Source organism: Mytilus galloprovincialis, chromosome 2, assembly GCF_965363235.1.
Source record: "Mytilus galloprovincialis chromosome 2, xbMytGall1.hap1.1, whole genome shotgun sequence".
In the NCBI taxonomy this organism is placed as follows: Eukaryota; Metazoa; Mollusca; class Bivalvia; order Mytilida; family Mytilidae; genus Mytilus; species Mytilus galloprovincialis.
The window spans coordinates 6,470,036-6,494,828 of NC_134839.1; the positions used below are offsets into that span (position 1 = coordinate 6,470,036).

General features: G+C 31.4%; 1 protein-coding gene across 1 annotated transcript; it reads right to left on the reverse strand.

The window, feature by feature from the left end:
• Positions 1-326: 326 nt before the first annotated feature.
• Positions 327-23,506, reverse strand: LOC143062771 (uncharacterized). Its single transcript, XM_076234550.1, has 3 exons — positions 23,273-23,506; positions 2,447-2,654; positions 327-1,154 (listed from the first exon to the last, which is right to left on the reverse strand). Exons 2-3 carry the CDS (start codon positions 2,595-2,597, stop codon positions 355-357), a joined length of 951 nt encoding a protein of 316 aa, XP_076090665.1. The 5' UTR covers positions 2,598-2,654; positions 23,273-23,506; the 3' UTR covers positions 327-354.
• Between the last annotated feature and the right edge of the window lie 1,287 nt (positions 23,507-24,793).

Genomic DNA, 24,793 nt, shown 5'->3' on the forward strand with positions numbered 1-24,793 from the left:
TAACTTTTGTTGGTCTTTCTTCGATTTAAATCTTTGATATTCCTTTTGGTACCTTCCGTCCCTTTTTAAAGTCTCGCGTAAATTAACATTCCCAATAGTGAAATGTATTTGCTATTCAAATCTTTGGCCTCCATCTCACCTGAAGATTTGACAAGACGTACATGCATGTGGATCATGTATATACACGCGATATTAATTTGCGAATAAAATTTTGATATCTTGTCAGAATTCGTATCGAACATTTTCTTAAAACCGAGATCATATTGCCACTTTAACATTCAAAATGCTACAACAAGAAATAATTAAGAATCTTGTAACCAAAGAAATAATTTATAAATGATTTATTGCAAATAGCTATATATTGATTGCATAGAATTGAGCAGAATTCAATGACCGGAAATTTTCCGGATTATAACGGAAGATACAAAATTCGTTTATTTTCTCCCCATTATTTTGAGTTACAATAATTTTACCACAAGAGCTGACTGTAATGCATTTTGGGCAAGTCAACCCTTCATCAGATGTCAAAACTTCCCACAAACGTCCATTTTTAAGTAGAATATAAATTCCAGAATTGCAAGCCACAAGAACATTTCCCTCACCGTCTATGCATATCCCATTTAACGTAAAAAATACCTCACTATTTAGTTTGAAGTCTGTTTGTGAGTAACACCTTAGAAGTTTTCCCTCAAAAGTGAAAAGTTTAATGCTGCTATTTCCAGAATCCGATACATAAATCTGTTTGTCTGTATCAACAGCAACAAAATATGGATGATCAAAGTCACGTGGTTCGCTGCCGTATTGTCCGAACGTCCTGCACATATTCCCCTCCTTATCAAAAATGACAAGTGAATGTTTGCATATATCCGTCACAATAAAATGATCGTCATGCGTTAAGCATAAACCGTATGGAATTTCTAGCACGTCACTTGAGCCTAATAACTGAACAAGCTGACCATCCAATGAAAATATTTTTACGCATGCGTTTACACTATCAGTTATTGCAACGTGGTCGTCTTTCGTCATAACAACACTGACCGGGTAATGAATTTGATCGGGTTTGCATCCTTTGCATCCAAACTTTGATTTAAAGACGCCCTCTGTTGTGAAAATTTGTATTCTGTGATTTTCTGTATCCGCAATTATGATGTCACCTGTAAAAATGAAACCAAAACGAGAATTATTGATTGAAAACAAAAAAATAACTTGAGGAGCAGGATCTGCTTACCCTTCCGGAGCACACGAGAACACCTAATATTTTATTGGGTTCGTGTTGCTCAGTATTTAGGTGTGTTTTGTGTACCGTTTGTCTGTTGGCCTGTTTCTTTTTAGCCATGGATTTGTCATAAAAGTTTCGACTTTAGAGGTTGTCGGAAGATCCTTTTGGTATCTTTCGTCTCTTCTTTAACAACTAGTATCACAGTACTTTCGAAAGTGCAACAATTGAATATAAAGATCGGCATAGCAACACTTCTCTTGGCCAACATAATTATAATATTATCTCGGTCTATTTGTTCTTGAGAGATATAAATCATACATTTCCTATAATTTAACCGGCGTAACGGTATTTGGTTGACGGAATTTAAGTAGTAATGCACATCTAGAGCAATAAAATATCCTAACGAATTCATTTTATTTCTAGTATGACTAGGATAGGGGTATAGCTATTGGAACTTACATTTGTCTTCTTTTGACCGACAGTTGAACTTGTAAAAGTGTTAAGAACACTTACAACATTTCAAAGTTATGTAGGTTGCCTGTTGCATCCAACATTTCAAAGTTATGTAGGTTGCCTGTTGCATCCAACATTTCAAAGTTATGTAGGTTGCCTGTTGCATCCAACATTTCAAAGTTATGTAGGTTGCCTGTTGCATCCAACATTTCAAAGTTATGTAGGTTGCCTGTTGCATCCAACATTTCAAAGTTATGTAGGTTGCCTGTTGCATCCAACATTTCAAAGTTATGTAGGTTGCCTGTTGCATCCAACATTTCAAAGTTATGTAGGTTGCCTGTTGCATCCAACATTTCAAAGTTATGTAGGTTGCCTGTTGCATCCAACATTTCAAAGTTATGTAGGTTGCCTGTTGCATCCAACATTTCATTGTTTAATTTTCGCCCTGCGGAAATTACCCAATATGTTAATTGTTAAATTGTTCTAGTCCTGAGTATGCATGAAATAATTGCCACTGGACTTTAAGTAAGCAGCAATCAATTATTTATTTTCGATTGTTTTCACTTCGATATTTACTGTACGAATGTGTTTTGCTCAGTGTTGGAGGCCGTACCGAGATCTACATAGTTGTTAACTTCTTTGGAATTTGGTCTCGTCGAGGTTTGATTCACGGGTAATCATACCACATCATCTTATTTGTATAATAGTTTTTGTACCGACTTTCGGAATTTCGTTTTTTTACATTTGGAACACTATAAACAGTTGCACAATTACCTGCTTTGGAGACCGCTACACCACACGGATTCATAAACTGTCCTTTACATTTCCCTCGCTTGCCTACCCTTCGAATTAGTTTCTGTCGTTCCATTGCGACCTTCCGAGTAGACGATTCACCTAAAAGCTTATTTCGAAGTAAATGCATCATCGGAATCAGATCCTATCTCTTCGGAAGTTTCATCAGACAGTACTTTTCTTACAATATCTACAATAAAGAATATCTAATGTAAATCACTTCTGGAAAATACTTTCTTAATCTGGAATGTATTGAATCGTTATATCCTTTTACAATATGTATATAGCTTTTGTCTTTTTTATTGACCAAATATCAAATAAAAATGAATGAAGATGCATCGATGTACATTTCTCAATTTATCTTCATCACCAAGAAAGCATGCATGGATCCTATAGTTTGTCTTTCGAAATTCAACATATTCATAGTTGAAAAACAAATTTAAACTAAAATGAAGAGTTAAATCGGATAAATATTTCTTACGCGAGTCAATTTCTTTTGAGGGAATATTTCGAAAGGGGTAATATTTATTAAAACTGTGAACATTATACAGATAAATTATAAACCAATCAATCAATCAATTAATAGTCTTTACGTTGTATAGTAAAGTGGCATAGCATCCTGACCCAATCGAACTGTCGAGCAGTGAGCCATGCAGAAGTCTGTTTTTAAAATACACAAAAAACTTACGACTTGCAATATTGATCGTAAGTATATTGCATTGTTCATAACTTACGATCAAACTTAGTAATAAGTTTTGTTGTGAAACAAACTCCTAGATCCCAGGCTAAAAGTAATGTAAGCACAACTGTTCTCTACCTTTATTTGTATATATACACTCGAATCACTGGAATCTTAAATACTCGTACAACTTTGTACCATTATACCATTTTTGTATAACATGCATAATTCTGGAAATATTGTTTCTAAGTGGATTAATTGTATAAAATCTACATTAAAAAAACACAGTTTTGAGCTATGTATGGAATTTCATAAAAACACAAATTTACAATACACTTTTTCATTCCTATGTGAAATATCATAAAATAAAACATCCCACCATCATATGATTTCAAAAGCAGTTTCATAAAATTTAATGTTCGTGTGGTACATAGCGATGAAAGTATTCTATGATTTGTAAGGCAAATTCGAATCTAAATTATGCTTAACCCCTCGATAATTTTATTTGTAGCAACACCACTTCCTCATTGTTCCTTATAATTTGTATTACTTAGATATCATGCACTCTTCGGGATACTACTTCCTTTATTGAACAACGATCAAACACCCGTGTAAGAGGTTAGAAGGAGTCAATGTATAGGTTTATATAGCATGAAACAATAATGTTGCGTTATATGCAAACGTTAACCGACTTTACATCACAAAATATTGTCAAAGAAACGGATGTTGAGAATTATATAGAGAAATAAATACACTGTTCTGCAATTAACCTCATCGTGTATGCTATATATGAGAAGGATAAAGCCCGGAAACGACTCATTCCAATCTCTTTTCATATGCTTTCCTGGTGGATTTTTTTCATCATACAGTTAACTTTATAGAATTAACCATAGCCTCATTTCTATGGAATGGATGGAAATGCAGCAAATATATGGCTTAAAGTCTTTGGGTTTATTTTCAGTCGGAGATCAAAACCACGACATTACGCTATAAGTAGCGCATTGTGTTTTTTTCATTGGTAGTCGGGTACTCGGAAATATTTATATTCTTTTATGGGAGGGGGAGGGAAAGGTAGTTTTGTTTTTTAATATTTTATATATTTGCCCATTATGTCTCATATCAAAATCTAGAATATTAAAGTTTCTATTCGCATAATTACTGATAGGCTATTGTGCTCATTTTCGAGATATTTTCAAATGTCGTGAAAAGGCTTCTCGGACTTTTATTTACATTTTTGTTCATCTGATCAGTTTCGCCTTTTTCAACTGATTTTTATAGTTCGTTCTGATGTTGTACTGTTATACAACTGTCCCAGGTTAGGGAGAGGGTTGGGATCCCGCTTACATGTTTAACCCGCCACATTCTGAATGTATGTGCTTGTCCCAAGTCAGGAGCCTGTAATTCAGTGGTTGTCGTTTGTTTATGTAATACATACTTGTTTTTCGTTATTTTTTTGTACATAAATAAGGCCGCTCGTTTTTTCGTTTCAATTGTTTTACATTGTCATTTCGGAACCTTTTATAGCTGACTGCGGTATGGGCTTTGCTCATTGTTGAAGGTTGTACAGTGACCTAAAATTGTTAATTTCGGTGTCATTATTTTGTGGAGAGTTGTCTCATTGGCAATCATACCACGTCTTATATTTTATATTTTACCTTGCATTGGTATTATTTGGGTCTGAACTCAAAAGAAAGGAAGTCTTGAATCTGCTTAAATTTTGGTAAATGATCTTAATTGAAGTCTGATATGAAACGAAAATATGTGTTATAGGGCAAAATATGAGTCCGAACATTTGACAAAAATTCCTAAATCTGACCCAAGTACATCCCTTATCCACCGTGCTTTATCTTATCATATTCTAGTTTCATTTTTTCTTTAAATTTATGATTGCTTTCGTACAAATTCGACTCGAACTAAATGTTAAGACATGTATATTAAATTTTCATAGCTAGTTAGCTATAGGAATCAATAAACATTCGTTTTTTCTAATGTAAATTTCTTGGTATTAGATAAAATCGATTTCAAATCGCGGTTTTTTTCACACGCAAACCAAATGTTAATCTTGTCAATGAACGAAAATACAACACGTCAAACTTTAATTAACGATCACTCCTCTTGTTATAGATGGATAAACACTAATTACATTAATTTTGTTGTTTCTTTTTCTTGGAGCACAACTTGAAAATATCAACTTAAAAAATCTGTAACCGAAAAGTTTAACTCTAAAACCACTGATTTCCATAGGTTACAAACCATGCATATTGAAAGCGTTGGGCCATAAAAAAGAATGTGTTTGTTTGCCCTAACCCTACTTAGCCAATAACCCTACTTAGCCAATAACCCTACTTAGCCAATAACCCTACTTAGCCAATAACCCTACTTACCCAATAACCCTACTTACCCAGAACATAGCTGTCTACTCAAAATCTACTATTGTCTTGATGTTCATTGTTTTTATCAGATAGGCAAAACATAAACAGTTGACACATCAAATTCTCTTAACAGAAAAAAAAAGAAAAGAAAATGCCTACATACCTACCCACTGTCTTTGGGTAGGGTGTGGCCTTACTAAGAAATAAGAGGATGCGCCCTGAAATATATCGCCTGTTTTACTGACCATTGATTTCATGTAAAAGTATTAAAGATATAGCCGCCGGATAAAAATCCCGGTGTCTCGCATACTTTGACGCAATGCGGGCGAGATAAAACTTGACTAAGGAACTGGTAATTAAGTACTATTTTAAAAGTTTGCTATACTGTATAACACATGCACTCTACAAACAAGATTCAATAAAAGGTTTTGGTTCTACTAAAGCTCTATCATGGAAGGAGAAACCAATAGGTTTAATTAGTTGCTCTCTGAATTGGCTGTTATGATTGTCACTGTTAACTCGTATCTTGTCATTTTGATTTCAGCGAATTGACAGAATTAGTAAAGTTATCAATATTTGAAAAGAAAATAATAAAATTTTGTATAATCAGATTTTATGAGATTTATGGAATGAAGACGTGTAAATTGATCAAAAGACAGGCTATTACATTAATCAGTAGCAAAAGATAAAACTGGAACGATAATCAATATATCTGATTTTGTTAAAAGAATCTTTTCTTTTGAAATGTATTAAAATACTTTCCGAAGCGATAAAACGAAAAACCAGACAGAAAACCGACCAATTTATTATCTGTACAAATAGTGTACATACCAACTCAATAAAAGGAATAACGTTTTCATAGAAAAAGAGCACCAAGCATAATCAAAACTACAAAACTTAAAAGACATATATAGATATAGACATAAAAGACATATATAGATATAGACATAAAAGACATATAATGTTCTGTCATCGACAAGAGACAACATGATACAATATTTAAAGTTCAAATTGCCATGAGTGAAGAAAAACTCTTCATTTGCAAATCAAGATAAACTTGACATTCTACGCAGGAATATTACTTTTCCAAAAAGAAAATCGGCGCTATTGGGAAATTAAACGTTTGGAATATTTAACTCTCCTCTGTAAAAAATCGATTGTGAAGTCTAAATTTGTTGCTGATTGTCGAGTGTGTTCTGTTTCTTATTTTCTCCATGTCACCTAGGCATATGAATGAGGGTCTAGATGGGGGTCCTTCATTTCTGAATTCTTTAATGTTTTAGGTACTTAGTCTAATTTGTTTATATCTCGGCCCATTATTCCACTTGCATTATTCTCTAAGCTTTAGCTTTTGGTCTATTTTTTTAATTTATAACCCATTTTTCTGTAATATTTTTCCATTATTTTTTACGCTAAATCTTTCGGGTTTCTATCGTTTTACTTTCTGGACCATTTTTTTAAAGTTTTTGTCCATTATTTTCTACTCTGTAAACCTTATCGATACTTTCATGCATCGGATGGCAGTGGCGGATCAGAAATGTTCCAAGTAGCTAGGGTCCCACTGGCTGCCTAAGAGGAGGCCCCGTATTGCTTCAATGATTCCCGATGTAATTAATTATCATGCCCCTGCCCCTGCCCCCCCCCTTAATCTGCATCTGGATGGGATATGTTTTAAATTGTGTAAAAATTTCGAAAATAACTAATCTTATGTATAATTCGTCTAAAAATATTTACATCTTTCAATCACTATTTCTCATTTCAATTAAAATCTTTTGGATGATATCTTCAATATTATTGTATTAATGAGTATATAAGAATTCCAATATCTTTCGTACGTTTTGAAAGAAAAAATAAATACATTGAAGGATTGGCGGACAGGGACAGTCTGCATGTTAGAAAGTGATTGACTCGCTACTTAGCATTCTAAATAATTGTGTTGTAGTGTAATCAATAACAATGTCTCCATTGAGCAGAATGGTCATAATATACTAATCTAAATAAGCCGAATCGAACTTATAAAGTATACATATATCAATTTGTAGAATTAAATGTGTAATTTGTATTGGTATATTGAATGAGATAATTGTTTTCTGTATGAATCATTGCATTCGTTGCTTCATTCTTTTAATGAAATGAATCGGCAAGCCTAGAGTGTATCCGCCATTCTGTTCCGATAGATGGAAGAGAGGAACCGAGTTTAAAACATACATATTTTAATTGTAATGAATGTTTTGATGTAGAAGCAAATCACAATGGAAGAGAGCACGAGTGACTCAAGATGTCGGGACCACGTGGTCGGGACTCGCATTACTGTTTGTATTAGTTTAGTTTAAACAATATTTTATTCAAATAAATTGAATTGGATTGGGCAACAGGCATAGCCTATGTAAGCCCTCTCCACTAAACAAGGTACAATATATTACATTCAAACAAAGCAACACATACACAAACATAAAGACAAAACAGAATTAATTTTTCAAAAATACCTCTTAGCTGACTGGAATGATGTTTCAAATAGTTAACTCAGATCAAAATTATGACTATTTTAAAATGCTTTAAATGTTAACTCAGAAAATTATGAAAAAATAAATTATGAAAAAAAGTTTTAGTATTCTAGGTTATAAACTCCAACATTGATTTAGAGGTCTCACATTAAATTAAATGGTCTCCAGTCAGCTATCTAAAATAATAAATTTAATAACTCTAAAACCACATGTTTGATATCATGTACTTATTTTTACTAAATTATTGCACCTGAAGAAAAACGACAGCGAGTAGTAACCATATTGATACATTAAAGAATTATAATAATATAAAAAGAATTTAGAACTGTTTGTATTCGTCACTCATTCATCTATTTCAACTTTTAAGACTCCTTGATTACACAAAGAAAAGTCAACGAACATTAGTTTATAGTCCTAAAATGATTTACAAAATGCATAATTAGTCTAAAAGATTTTACTTAAATTTGAACGTCTGATGAAAAATTGGAATAATACAAAATAAAATACATGGATTTGGGGACCAATAATGGTACCATATAATTACCTTCGACTTTAAAAAAAAAAAAAAACACACACACACACACAGCCGTTTAAAACCTTTTCGACGAAAAAATAGCTTTTTTAGATTATTATATAGTGTTTGTGCCTCCAAAAAGTATATAAATTTTATAAATTAACCACACTGTGTTCATGAATGAGCATACTTTCTCTTAATATGTACTCGTTTCTTTATGGTTTTCGATACAATACAACTAAGAAGTTCTTTTTTCTTTTCTTAATGCTATGCTCTCTTTCGTACTGCAAATATGAGTGTTTTTACCTCACATCTGCCATCGATTATCTAAAATGAGTTTGTGCACACTACTTCAATTCTAAAGTATCGAATGACCTGCGTAACACTTTCTTATATCTAAATTAGTATATGCCTTGTTTTAATGTGTTTCTATGAAACTGATGGTCGAATTCAATGATACGTAGATATAACAAGATATTCTATGAGTGCCAATGAGACAACTCTCCATCCAAGTCACAATTAATTGTAAAAGTAAACTAGTATAGGTCAAAGTACGGTCTTCAACACGGTGCATTGGCTTACTTGTATGATCATGTATATTGCATATATATTTCTGGTAAATTTTAGTTTAGAGGTTGATTTTGCTTTAAAGCATTTTTTTTCCGTTACGTGCTGTCATTTATTTAGGCACATGCATAAAGAATATTTACTGACTTGTAGTAGTATCTGTATGTCTGTCAACCCATGCATTCAATTTTCGGATGAAACAACCCAAACAAGGCCCTTAATGTACCTTGTCTTTTGTATAATTTCATGTTCATGTAAAATATGGCACTCAAAAAGGCTAAAAATTAATTGTAATATATACAAACAGTATCACTTCAAATAAAGCACCTTATTGATTGAATAGAAACAGAAAATCCCAGGACTGAATATTTATAAGGTAAAGTCTAAGAACCGACATCAAGGGATTTCAAGTAAATATAGTATATACTTTTTACTGACATTTTGTCGGTAATTATATAAAATGAAACTTTGCCAAGCAAACTTAAGCATAATAGTGGAAAACGACAAATGCACAATCGATAATTGAAAAATAGAAAGGAGGAAACATCAAGGAAATTAGAAACCGTTGATCAAAGGATAATCATGACAATTCCCGAACGAAAATAGCACAGAACAAAATACAAACCAAAACATGAAAAAACTTGTTCCCTTATATTCATATATGGGTCAATAATTTAATTTTGGATGTGACCGTGACGTCATCAACGTTTTTTCATGGTTTTCTACGGTTTAAAATGGAATTTAGAATTAAATTATAAAAATGACTGTAATATTTTTTCTGTCTATTCGTAATAACATAAAAAAAAAATGTGGTGCACACTGTTAAATAACCCGCTACGCACGTTATCCAGTGTGCACCAAATTTTTTTATGTTATTTCTTCATAGACAGAAAAAATATTACAGTCATTCCTTAATTATAAAAAAGGTGCAAATTTCGACGACGTAATTATATTTTGAAAAATGATGTCATTGTTTAAAACATTTAAATGTGTCCCGCTATAGTATGGTAGCAACGATATTCAGAAATATGCAATGGGAAAAATAAAGAGTTCCTTCAATTCTAACAATTTTAGGTCATCCTTTGATAGAATCGTGTCAATGGCGTTACCAATTTAAAGCATACATTTAGGTACTAAATATTATTGTTTAACATCAAACAACTGTTCCAATTTGTTGTTTAGTTTTAAATTACGACTTATTAATTGACATTATTCATATAGCTGTGATTTCTATTCAAACATAAATTTCAGAATACATTGTCGTAAAAAAGTTGGCTGTCCTAATTATGGCCGCTGTAAATACTAAAAAAAAGCACTTAAACTGAATATATGTGAATTGTATAAGATTAAATGATAATAATATACATAATCCTTCGTACAAGATCTAAAAACATTTTCATTTATGAATAAAAAAAATGTCGCATTTTTATATAGTAACACCTGACCCTTCTGTAACTCCAATGACACAAAAGTATCACCATTGACATCACATTTCAAATTTTACCCTTATTAAGTACTGAACACAAAGCCAAGAACACCGAGCAAAATAAAAAGATGAAAAATAATTCTTAGGCTAAAATATCTCAAATTGTATAACATAACATCAATAACTAAAGTTACTAAATAGTGTCATTGGTGTTACCATGTAGCATACATCAGTTTGTGAAAACTTTGTATATGTAATACATGATAGTGTTAAAACATTGCATAAATAATATGATGTTTCGCTTGTTAAGCTTGAAAGAAACACAAAACAATGCTGATTGTCCTGATATATTCAGTTGTTTTACTAAACTGGTCAATGGTGTTATTTTATAAAAATGGTATCACCATTGACTGTAACACCAATGATTTAAGGTGTATTTTAAGATTTAGTTACGAAATAAGGGTGTGTTCTCATTTCGCCTTAGCTGTGAATTCCAGGTAAAAAAGGGAAAAAATACACAAAAGCCAGATGGGAATTAAACTAAGGCGAAATGTGAATTTAGATAAAAATATTAAAGTAAATAAACAAATTAAACCTCTGTGTTTTTATAGCAATTTTAACAACATTTGATTAGGGAACAAGTTGGTTCTCTTGAATTATTATTTTTAATAAAAGTGACAATTTTGTGACCAACTTTATGATTTTAAAAGAAAAAAAATCCACAATAAAACATGAGTCAGTAGGAAAGTTGCTTCTTTTATGGTTAATTTAATATTAGTTTCAAATGTATAAATTTTATGCAGAAGGTTCTTAATAATCAGTTAATTATCCTTTACATTGTGCAACACAAAGAGTTAAAAAAAAAAAGAAAGAAAAAAATGTATTCCCACAAACTTGTTTACATGAAACTTTAATAAAATAAATAAAATAAATATATTTTTTTTTAAATTGTGTTATTATAAATATATATAATAAAGATAATGCATGTAAAAATACAAAAAAAGAAGATGTGGTATAATTGCCACTATGATGAGACAACTCTCCACAAGAGACCAAAATGACACAGATATCAACAACTATAGGTCAACATACAGCCTTCAACAATGAGGAAAGCCCATACTGCATGGTCAGATATAATAGGCCCCAAAATGACAATGTAAAACAATTCAAACGAGAAAACTAACGGCCTTATCTATGTACAAATAATGAACGAAAAAGAAATATGTAACACATAAACAAACGACAACCGCTGAATTTCATGGTATACTATGACTTGTCTTCTTCAAGCTTGGTCCAAATTATATAAGATTCTTCAATCTCCTGGAAAACATCGCCAACTAACATATTAACCTCAGTTTGGTGATGCAGCATCTTACATCCTCAAACTTGGAAACTAAATGAACTTTGAACATTCAAATGTGTACATCAGTGCCTTGTTTTTCACACTTTGAACTGTATCATGGGAAATAATTCGTATGTTATATGCATTAGACTAAGTGCTTTTTTTCTCATGCTATTATTAAAAATATAACATGCACATTTTCTATATAAGTATGCAAATTTAAAATTGGGTTTTGAATTCAGTGCTGATTTAGATATGAAATATTTGTTATGATAGTATGATATTTGTCTTTTCTTTACAAAATTTCTCTTAAATATCCATTATTTGGATGGAGAGTTGTCTCATTGGCACTCAAACCACATCTTCCTATATCTAAAACATAACTTAATAACATTACAGAAGCTCCCATTTCGCCTTAGTTAATTCTTATGTACCTGAAAATTTGTACTAAGGCAAACTGGGTTTAATTTTATATAATTATTTTGACAGCTAAGGCGAAATGAGAATAAGCCGAAAAAAGTGCTCAATTCACCTATTCTATATGTTGTTACTGGTGCATGTTTCTATAATCAATATATTTCATAATTCAAAGTTAAGGAAATGTTTTCAAAAAATGATTTTTCTAAGGGTACACCATGGACACTATTTTGAAAGATATAGCTTTTACTTTCTTTAAGATTTTGTCACTAAATTTTCAACATAAATGCTTGTTTTCTTTTGCATAACATGATTACAGGTAACATTGCTAAGGGAGAAACTATTGCAACTGCTGAAATCTTAAGAAAGATAACGCCCTACCAATTTGTCTTTTGGTTACACCATTGACTTCAAAAATGAGACTTTTCCTTTTGGTGATTTTTTTTATTATAAAACCAACATACACCTCCTAAATCATTAAAAAATGTTCGTATATATATAAATGCAATAAAAAGTGATAAATCCTAATAACAAATGGTATAAATAATAGTCCTATTTCAGGTCTGAAAGGATTTATAGTAAAAAATAACAATTGATTCTAGCTATATCCAAGGGTTTAAGAAAACATTAAGGATGTTTTTATAACATTTCATACTGTAAACTGTATATTGTGTATCACAAAACATTCATATCTAACATATACAAGTGTTATTTTTATACATTTTGATATATTTTCATATCTTTTGACTTAAACATACCAAATAACATAGTTTTGCATGTTTTTTTTTAAAATGACCACTATGTCCAAGTGTGAACGGGGTCTAAAAGATGTATCATGTGTTGTGTGTTTCTTATGGTCATGTACACATTGTCTCAGTGATGTGATTCCGTATTTGCCGAATTATTTGTCGTTTTGCAGCTAGAAAATGTATTTTGAAACAAAGTTCAGAATCTAAAGTACTCTTGGTAATATCAATGCTCACCCCCCCCCCCCCCCCCCCCGAAAAAAAATAACGTAATGTCATTATATTTGAATTACCTTTGTTTAAGATGGTTAAATTAAACAAGCCACAGCGATGCACGCTTCTGAAAACATGATACAGAAAGCTTATTCTTATTTTATTCTAAAACGGTTGAAAGGGTGAAAATGTTTGGAAATAGGGTCAAAATCACACATTTTGCTTAAATTTGAAATTCGACATTGGATTTTACATCAGAAACAATTATTAACATGAATGTAATATTGGAGTTGTATCAAATTGTCATCATTATCTCCTGACTTACATTAGTGCATGACAATCAAGGAGAATCTAGACGGGTTTATCCTATGACCAAATGTTTTATTGTTTTACGAATTACTAAAGCAATGCTATTATTATTATATCTTGACAATTGTTTCGTTTTTGTAAATTTAGAATTTGAATTCAATGTTATGATAGTTATTATTGGATTTTCAAGGCTTTAATTTGTTTTTCATTTCGAAAAAAGAGTTTATGTAAATATTCTTAAAGCAACAACTAATTAATAGTCTTATATCAAAAGTGTAAAATAGCATCACAATTTAAGAGGAGATTATCTAGTGTATGGAAATCAATATGGACTTTTGTTTGCAAAAAAATGATATAAAAAAGAAGATGTGGAATGATTGTCAGTGAGACAACTCCCCACCAGAGACCAAGTGACACAGAAATTAACAACTTTAGGTCACCTTACGGCCTTCAACCACGAGCAAAGCCCATACCGCATACTAAGGCTACTTGCATCATTGCATCGACATAAAACTCAGAAAAGGCAACGAAAAAAACACCCTTTAAAGACAGAAGCAATGATCGCAGTTACTAAAATCTATATTTTAATAACTAATAAAAAAAAATCACATATCCAAGAATAAAATATCATGCAGTACAACACAATAGAAATAATTCATTTACGTCTCGCCATTAATATTACAAGTCATAACATTTTACATGAATACATAAAATGATATAAAATATTAATGCTATTCTAAAAACAATAACTAGTATAAGAGACGGGATTACTCAGTACACATATTTATCATGATCTTGCTACAACATGGTTAATTCCATAAGGGACTACATTCGTGTGTAAAGAACCAGTTCATTTGCGATGTGAATCTATTTCAAAATTGTCATTCCCAATTGTATTCAGTATCAACAAATATTAAATAATAATTGGTTGTTTTATCTAACTCTTGATGGTTCCGTGTCTCTCATTATTTGAATTTAATAAATGACCATAAAGTAATCGCGTGTGTAAGACATTCTGTCTGCTTTCCCAATCTACAAAAGACTTCAATGAGACTAACTACTGTAATACTTCGCCTTCGCTTCTTTTTTTTAATAATAACTGTGGACACGAACTGTGTCTTCTATAAGTGGTAATTCCTCACTTTAGGTGCGTAATTGGCAGAACTGACGAGGCCATAACTCATTTGAAAAACTTCAGGAAGAAAAAAGGATTAGTACCATGCTTCAGCAGACGTACCGGGAAATGAAAAAAAGGCATTTATAAATTTACGGTTTTTGGTTAGTTTGCGGAGGTTTGACGTCCTACACAACAACTTCATTTTTGCACGACTTCCTTTTGACCCCCATTCATCCACATGAGGGTCTAGGTGGGATTTACAGAATAGTTAGGGAAATTATGGGGACAAAAAAAAGTAAAATAATGGTAAAAAAAATAGAGAAAACTGTGCGAAATAATTATTGGGACAATGAAACCATTGTTTAAAACCGGGATGATCGTTAACGTCCAGTGTCAAATAGTTCATGATGTTCATGTCAACTCTAGAAATTTACGAGAAATTGTGTGAATAAAAATGATGTAAAGCTTAAGTAAATATACATAAAAAATAATGGCTACATTACCAAAAAAAAATCTTACAAAGAAATCAATATCAGATCAGAATCCATTAATATAGAAAGACCCTAGAACTTGTGAATGAATGTAATATAATATATATATAAACAAGTCTAAACTGAAAACTACGTTCAAATCTATGATTCCGCAATCTATGAAACCGCAATTTTTATACGTGTGCATGTAAAACAAATTTTACTGTAGAAGGGTCTAAATGCAGCACAAACAACATTTTCCAAAAGACAAAAAAAGTGAAGAAGTATATTTAAACAAAACATATATATATATATATATATATATATATATATATATATATATATATATATATATATATATATATATATATATATATAATAAAAAAAATCTGTTATCAACGTGTCGTTTTTTTTTTATCCCCCCCCCCCTTTTGTTACTTTTAAATCTTTAAACTGAAGTTTCAAGTCGTGCAATGAATTAATTAGTCGTGACTGGGGAGATTTAATGAATTAATTAGTCGTGACTTGGGAGATTTAATGAATTAATTAGTCGTGACTGGGGAGATTTAATGAATTAATTAGTCACGTGACTGGGGAGATTTTCAGTTTTTACTCAGTAATAAGTTAAGTACCAATTTCACAGATCTGGGATAGGTTTACCACTTTGAAGGAAAGGCTCCATGTTTACATAATATCTTTTGCGTGATTCATTTTCTAGGAAACGGAAAGCGCAGGTCATACAGTACATTTTACAATAATATACAACGCAATACTAATTACAATTGTATAATGGGAGCATCAATCAATATTATTTCAAAATGCATGATGCAATTATCAGTCTTTATTGGCAAAGTGAATATGTTATATAGATACTACGGATTCGTTTGTTTAAATATGTTCACTCGTAAGAACCATGGTGTATCATGTATATATAGTACTTGTTCATATTTTTTGTACAAGCATGGAACAAGTTATCAGTGTTTTATGAACCGCTTAACACAAATGGATGATGCAAGCACACGTACAGTCTTTTGTTACGCATATGTCTGCCATATTTCCACAACTACATGATACAGTCTAACAATAAGCATTGATACAACAAATTATAAGAACACACAAAACACATTTCATAAATATGATTTTGGTATTAGGAGAAAAATAAAATTTGAATTTAAACCATTCAGGTATCCTCACTTACAGTTTAAGGACGATGGAAATAGCACTTTATGATCAGTTGAAGTATATAATTTTGAATTCAAGACATCAAACTGATACATTTTAGAAGATAAAACTTGTATCACCTGGTGCAAGAAGGTATGTGTCAAAAAACTTATAACTTGTACAAAAACCCTGTACAAATTACAAATTATAATTTGTACAAACTTACATCTTGTACACAACATATATATATTTATATATAAGATAGGTAAAATGAAGTATTATTGGTCTATTTTAGATTTATGTTGATCAATTTACATCAATGAAGTTCACTTAATCTCGAAAATCTCTAACAAGAGGCCCACAAGAGCCTGATTGAATAACTCATCTGGTAAAAAATATGTTATTTTGATATTTCCTTTATTGTCATTTATTTTTTGCTGATTTGTAGATCGTATTTAGAAGTATTTTTGTAGGTTTTGTACTTATGATCAGTTTAAATGTAATGTTTAAAGTGTATGCCTTTGTCAGATTAAAGTATAGAGGGATAAAAAAAAAAAAAACATGATTTAACGACAAAAAATCTTACAACAAGTGCCATCTAGACTTACATTGTAGAACTCATCAGCATGCTGATATTTTTTTTTATAAAGTTTCTCTCTGACCTCTATAAAACTGAAATCTAGGTTAAAGCCAAATATAGATGAAAATCATCATGTACAGTTTAATTCTATAAGGAATCAGTTGAAAATGTAAGTAATGATGGTTACTTTGCAAATCTCACTGTGTTAACCTATTGATAGATTACTGATTTGACTGAATATTTTTGCAAAATATTGTTACTCTGTCTATTTTGTTTGTGCAATTAATGCATGCATAAAACGGGCAAACGATTGCCATTTGAAAGCAGTAACTCCTTAAATGATTCAGTTGACAATTTCGACCATGTTGATCTATTTGTTGTTTTTATTGTCCATTACGTTTTTTGCTATTTTATAATTTCTCTCTATTTGTAATGGTTAATTTTCTGATAAAAAAACCCAACAAAATCCATCTTGGAAAGGCAATATCTCTTGTAAGCGGTTCGGCTAAGCTGACTTATTTGAGACCATTTAGTAGTTCTTAATTTGCTTATCACTGTTGATTTAATCATTAGGTCTACCTATTATAGGTACTATAAAGTGGAATAACTGTTTTATTGGTTCGATGGACCCTTTGTCCTTTTTGACTTAGTTTGAATAAACAGTTTAACAACCGTAAGACTCACTCCAACAGTTACAGTCTTACAAAAAAAGAGTTCTGCCAAGTTCACTTATTTGCAGATCTTCTTGTTACTGTTAAAAGTTTCTTCAGTCTTTTATAGTTTTCCAAATAATAATTTTGAGGTACAGCTTTCATATTTTGTAGGATGTTCATAAACATAATGGAGATGTGCATGGCCACAGGATTTTGATTTTTTCATTTGTTCTGATTTGACCGGTAGTTGGGCTTAGCCATTTTTATTTGGGTTAGGCGGGAACAGAAAGGGGGATTGTCAATATCTAGTTTTTTGTCTGTTATTACATGGTGTACACAATTTATACAATTGGTGTTACCAAACCAGGAAACTACAATCAATGTTGAAAAAATGAGCGTTCCTTAAAGGGATAATTCGCGATTTTTCACTTATCATCTTATTATGTTCATAATACCATAAAAAACATATTCACCAAGTTTTATTTTGATATGAAATCTAATAAAGAAGAAAATTGGGAATTATTAATTTTATTTCTTGAAGCTTCCTGACTTATGTGACGTAGTTTAAGTCTTTGATGCATGCCGGGAGCGAAAATATCTCATTTAAGTCTTGTTCGTTAACAATCTAATTACGCGATTTAAAGCGCATCGACGACTTTTGGTGTAGCTATTAACCAACGAAAAATAAGTGATAGCCATGCAACTTTTAAAATTAGATCGTGTGGATATTTTAAAACGAATTTTAATAATAAAATTAATTCATACATAGAACATTTTTATGATTTGTTTTGTACAAATACTTTAAACAAACATATGAAATTGACATGATCAATAGTGTATTAAAAATACATGTTTGTATTCTGACGTTTTTGCTTCATTACAGCAAAGATTTTCACTTGCTTGTACGGTGGAGATAAAATGTGTATTGTTTTGTGACACCTAAAAAATGTTGAATGCGTAGGTTAACTCAAGATAATTAAAAGATTAGCATTATGTAAATCTAATCCTTTGATCCTCATTCAGTGAAATCTAGGCGTCACGGTTCACTGGCATTCAGGTGTGAACAACATAATTGTAAACGGGACTCCGACAAAATTTCAGACACATGAATGTAAAAAAAAAAATTAAAATTAATTAACGGGAATAATAAGATCGCACAATAACTGGATAGCTGTTGTATATTTTTATATTTTGCATAAGATCACTTTTTAATGAATTATGACTTTTGATTACTTTAGTAACGATAAAACACTGAATTATTTTAATTGAAGAATTTATAAATAAAAATAGCCTTCTAAACACGAGTTTATGAACTAAAAATTGTACTATTTCAAATAAGGATCGGCAGCCTTAAATATTTCAAACAGATCATTAACAATTGCAATTATATATTTTAGTCCATCCAAAGTGATCTTTAATCACCTATTTAGAAATTAATGTGCTCATCAAAATATTTTAAATCTGACAACACATGAAGACTTCAGATATTTAAAAAGAAAAATGTTTAAAAAAATTGACAGGAAATTAAAGGATCTAATTGGAATGGAATCGACAAATTACGAACAGATATGCTTTTCAAGTGTGAAAAACATCAACAAAATTTATACATAATCGGGAATATGTCCTTCTTAAAATACTCTTCGTCTCACACCGTAACTATATATAATACTTTAGCTATTTGACCAACGATGTATAAAAAAAAGACAACGAATTTAATGTCATCCTTCCCTATTTTTTAATGTAATTATAAGTCTGTTTCAACTGGCAAGAATACCACTAAAGCGGACAAGCAGTTTCTTTAAATTGCTGTCATTGAATATCTAGAGAGAAAATAAATCCCGAAATTGATTTGAAACTTTGATACTCTATAGTTTTCCCGGAAAATATTCACATCCCTCGGTATAAGTGTACTTCCAGTGGCGTATATATTACATGCATTTTGGAACAATTGTGACGAAGACGAATTTCTTCCTTTTTTCGAGAACAATCTAATTGAATTATAAATGTCCATAACTTCGATGAGCCAAATAAAGTTATATATCGACCTGTGTTTAAATCTCTTCGTTTGGTATACAATAATCTATCGACATTTGATGATTACTTACTGTTGGCATACGTGGACTTTTCATTTTACAAAACTTTTACCCCAATTTACGCAAAATATATTATTCTTTCTTATGTTCTATGTATAAATGTATATATTTTAATTTGCGCTATAGTTCCGTAACTTATAATCCAGGCGTATATACGAATGGTCGACAAGTGCATACCTTTTTTTAAATCAATATATTTCTGGTATGTTCCAATCTGTCCTTCACCATTGACAACGAGTATATATTACATTTTACCAAATTTACTCTTGGATTTTTTTTTTTATTTCATCAGATCTGTTGTTTTTTTTTGGTATTATTTATATTTTTATAAATAATATTCTTTTAACCAGAAATGTTATTCATAAACAAGCGTATATGTTTAGTAATGACTATATATTATATCACTTTCGGACACGCAAGATAGAGATGTATATTATACACCTAATAGTTCAAAATGGAAAGTTATAAGTTATCGGCCGTGTACACTGATCAATACACTAAGAAGTGAAACGATGCATGAATTTGCAAACTCGACAGGAAATCGCTTGAATACCTGGACGTGTCACCTCACACCCCCTACAATACCTTTGGGAGTAATACCTTTAGCCATGCGGGTGATCAGTGGAGCGAAGATCCTAATTTATTTGAATAAAGTTTATTACATAAAAGAATTATGAACTAATTAGATTGCCGAAAACAATTCAAGTTTCACGGAAGACTTATTTATGATTTGAAATTTTGACTTTTTCACTAATTCCTATATTATCAGTCTTAAAATAACAGATCATGGTTATTAAAAAGAAAATTTTCCGTATCAAGTTAACTAGTCGGATAAAACAACCGTACGATTGACGAGATATCGACACGCAATTACGACTACATCGGGTTACTGTAGTTCTGATCCTTAGACATATCGCGACTGCAAATCGGAGAATGTAGGACAGAAAGTCACAGGACAAAAAGTCACAGACAAAAAGTCACGGACAAAAAGTCACAGGACAAAAAGTCACAATTCATTTTTTCTGAATATTTTCTTTGAATAAAAACACTTATTTCTACAAAAATATTTTTGTTTTTTTCTTGAACTTTTGTATATAAACCAACATTGTAAACAAAATTTATCCAAAAAATATCCAAGATGATCAAATAATTGTTAAAAAAACAAAATGTCAACGTGGCTTTGCACTTAAATGGCTTCATGGTGCCAAGAAATATACCATTTGCATGATTAAAATTAAATAAATCTTCATTTTTCAAGTATAATGACACATTTCCTACACTTAAATATGCATATATGTATTAAAAAGTAAATATTTCAAGAGATTTCTCATATATATTCAAATAATTGTCAACAAACTATTTGTGACTTTTTGTCCTGTGACTTTTCGTCCTATCAAATTTGTGACTTTATGTCCTGTGACTTTTTGTCCTGTGACTTTCTGTCCGTTTACCCAAATCGGACAAGGTGACAAAATGGCCGACCGGAGAGAATTGATACTCTAAATTTAAAAACGATGGTGATCTCTTATCTAGCAGAATAAAACTTTAATACCTATGAATTTGAGCATTTTTATACAGAATAAACATAATATCAATTTTTGATTTTTTTGCGAAGTTTCCCTTTAATAAAGAAAATGGTGCATTTTCAATATGTTTAAGACCACTGAATAATATCTCTCAAATATCTTAATTTCGAACTGCATGCATTCAACAGTACGCTTACATTACCATTATATAATAATTTCCGTTTTATTGTACTTCTGTTGTACATTTATTTCCCTCCAAACATCAATTATTCAGAATAAATCAACCATTATTAAACGAAAATTCTTTTTGTATCATATTACTGAATAACCGAAGATAAGTCCATGTGATAAGAGAGGCATAATATAAAGGCTGTCCTGTATAGTCGATTGTGAAGGTATCTTATAGACACTAAAACACTTGGTTTTTGCATATGTTAACAGTCCCTCTGCTGAAATGTTTTGTCCCCAGATAAAAGGAAAATAGTATGTTGGTTCAATTCTATATAACGATTATTCATTTAGAAAATTTAATTTGAAATACAGCTTTCCGAATGTAATAATCTTTCATTTTATCAAACATACAATTGTCTTTAAAGATGTTGGTCCTAGTTGTGCCTGCTCAGATTGAATCAATATACTATGCAAATGCAAATGTTAAACCGATAAAGGTGAATAATATGAAATCTCGGGGCATGTCATGTTCAGGATGAGATTTGCGATGCAAACGAGGTATATCATTTTAATATTTTTTGCAGATTCGATTGTTTGATTACCGTAATGTGACATACACCTCAGGCATTTTCATGACTAGCAAACAATACAATTCGTAACGTGCAGAGAGTATTGCACTCTCTTTACAAAAGACAAATTGGATTAAAGGTTCCCATTCCGACTTTATGTGACTAAGTTCAGTACTTATATATATCCTTTACTATAGATAATTTAGCTGATCTGTAACAATAACATCTTCATGCCTTATATATCATGTACTGTAGTACGCCGCTAGATTAAAACTGACGAGGAAAGGTAACACACGGCCAGCGAAAGCTCTTTAGAGCCCAGGTGGTCGTGTGGTCTAGCGGGACGGCTGCAGTGCAGGCGATTTGGTGTCACGATATCACAGTAGCATGGGTTCGAATCCCGGCGAGGGAAGAACCAAAAATTTGCGAAAGCAAATTTACAGATCTAACATTGTTGGGTTGATGTTTAGACGAGTTGTATATATATATATATATATTATAGTACATCCGAAACAGTTTTGAAAGGGATTCCCGGGGACGAATACATTATTACAAACCATTGACCCTCAGGATCGATAGTATATCAACAATAACTGCTGTAAGGGTCGAGGTTCCGAAAAATTGATGAACGTGAATAAAAGGGGATGGAAATGGAAATAGAAATATTACACAAAATATATATCACCAGATGTCTTTAAGTTAATATACTAATGTAGGCGTATGTTAAGGCAAGAGAAGAAAACTGTTTGCAAATAATGAATTTTTCTAAGCAACAGAATAAAAAATGCTCTATATATAAATTTTGAGAACACTTTTAAGTGGAACAGAGAATTGAGACGACCAAAGGAAATGCGGGGTACAGACAAACAGTGACAAATCCCAACGACGAGCATGATCAGAAGATTTTTAAAGGACAACATGCACTGCAGTCTTTAACAATACGCTTGAACAGGTCAAGCTTTAAAATGTTCCAAGTATATACAAATATTGTCATGAAATCAAATAGAAACAATCAAAAATCTGCATCAACCCTTAATATGGAAACACGTGTTAAATACTGTGTTGGCTTGTTCGTCCCTTGTCATTTTTAAAACAATAACTTTATTTATAAAATTCATATTTCTTTAGCCAAAAATAATTTGCCTTTTGTGTTTGTTTTTCCTTTTTTTATATTATTAGAAAACATTTGATACGCAATTCGTAATTATTACATGTTTCACTGAAAGAAAATTGACATAATACACACAGATTAAGAGATATATCCGATATGATAGACCTCGAAATCAAATAATATTGGTTCACTTATTTTGCGTCAAGAAAAATCGAAATGAGATGTAAATAATCTGCCATTGATTGTGTAAACTATTTAATCTACTTACAAAGAATTTCTGTTGTCCACTTTTGGGGATGTCCAAGCCTTGACCCATCGTTTACCAAATATGTTCACTACACATCGGATAATTCACGTGACGTCATGAAAGTCGTCTGCCGTGTGTCGTCTGCCTGGCAGATGCACAAATTCCATCAGTTGCAGAAGATACCTATTGATTTTTCTTCAAATACATTGAAAATGAATCATGCAAGAAATTTTTCTTGACTGAGGCACACACGGGTTTTAGGAGGACTAACATGAAATATTAATGGTCAGTTGTTGGAATTACTCATTTCATGGATTGGTGAGACAATTGAATGACATCATTCAGAGATATTGTCATAGTTTGATTGGTAACATGTGATAAGTATCAGCAATCATTTGTAGGTTTTGTCTTATTGATTCAAAATGGATTAATAGAAAAAAAACGATTTATGTTCTAGATTTTATGTCGACAGAAGCCAATGTTTTCCGTTTATATCGGTAAATCTTATTTATTGGGTTTTAGAAACACAGAGAAAATATGCGAAAAACAACAACACTGTTTTGCTTCACTTTTGAAAAGATATATAGTGGTTGCTTTATGTGGAGTGACACATTGTTACAAACATAAGTTATTTGTTATTTGACTTAAATTTTGGGTATTATTATCTACAACACTGTCAGATCATAAAATATAATCTCATTCATTACAAATATAAAAATAAGGAAATGAACATGGTATGATTGCAAATGAGACAGCTACAGGCTAAGCCTAAACAGAGTTAAACATCAAGTGGATATAGGCAAATATCACTGCAAGGCCTTGAGAGGAGAGAGTGAAAGGAAACATCATCCCGTGTAGTCAGCTAAAGAAAGAATCGCCATGAAATAAAAACTCAACGAGTAAACTTACGAGCTAACTTATAGCTTATACATTTAATGAAAAACAACAGACATGAACAAACGACTACAGAATCTCAGGCTTATGATGACTTGGGACATACACATGTGGCATGTTAGATATGTTTGTCCCTTACCTGAGCCTATAAGAAAAACTCAAAAAAAACGTTGCAACAATTTCTTACATAAAGGCAACACACACAAAGTGCCGATATAAGAGAATTTGCTGTAAAAACTAGAAAACTAGTTAAAAACCAATTACAGCTTATGAATAAATCATTTCTTCCAGACTAAAGTATCAATCAGTACTCACCCAATGGATTTAGTGTAGACGTCATACACAGTCTGCCAAACCTTTTGCAATGTCAAAATATAAGTAATGGGAAGGACGAAGGACCAAGAGTACTCATAGCAATACATATTTAGTTATTGGTTATTTTTTTCAAAACCGAAAGTAATGTTACATCCGAGTAAATAATAAAAATATTTTACTTCTGTGTTAAATCTATGTCCTTTAAGAATTAATGTATTCAAAGATAAATCGTGTTTACATGGATTGTATTTAAATTTATTGGTTTTATATACACAATCGCCGTTCAATCAGGATGTGATATCGCGTTTTTGAAAAGGATTCTACACTGTATGC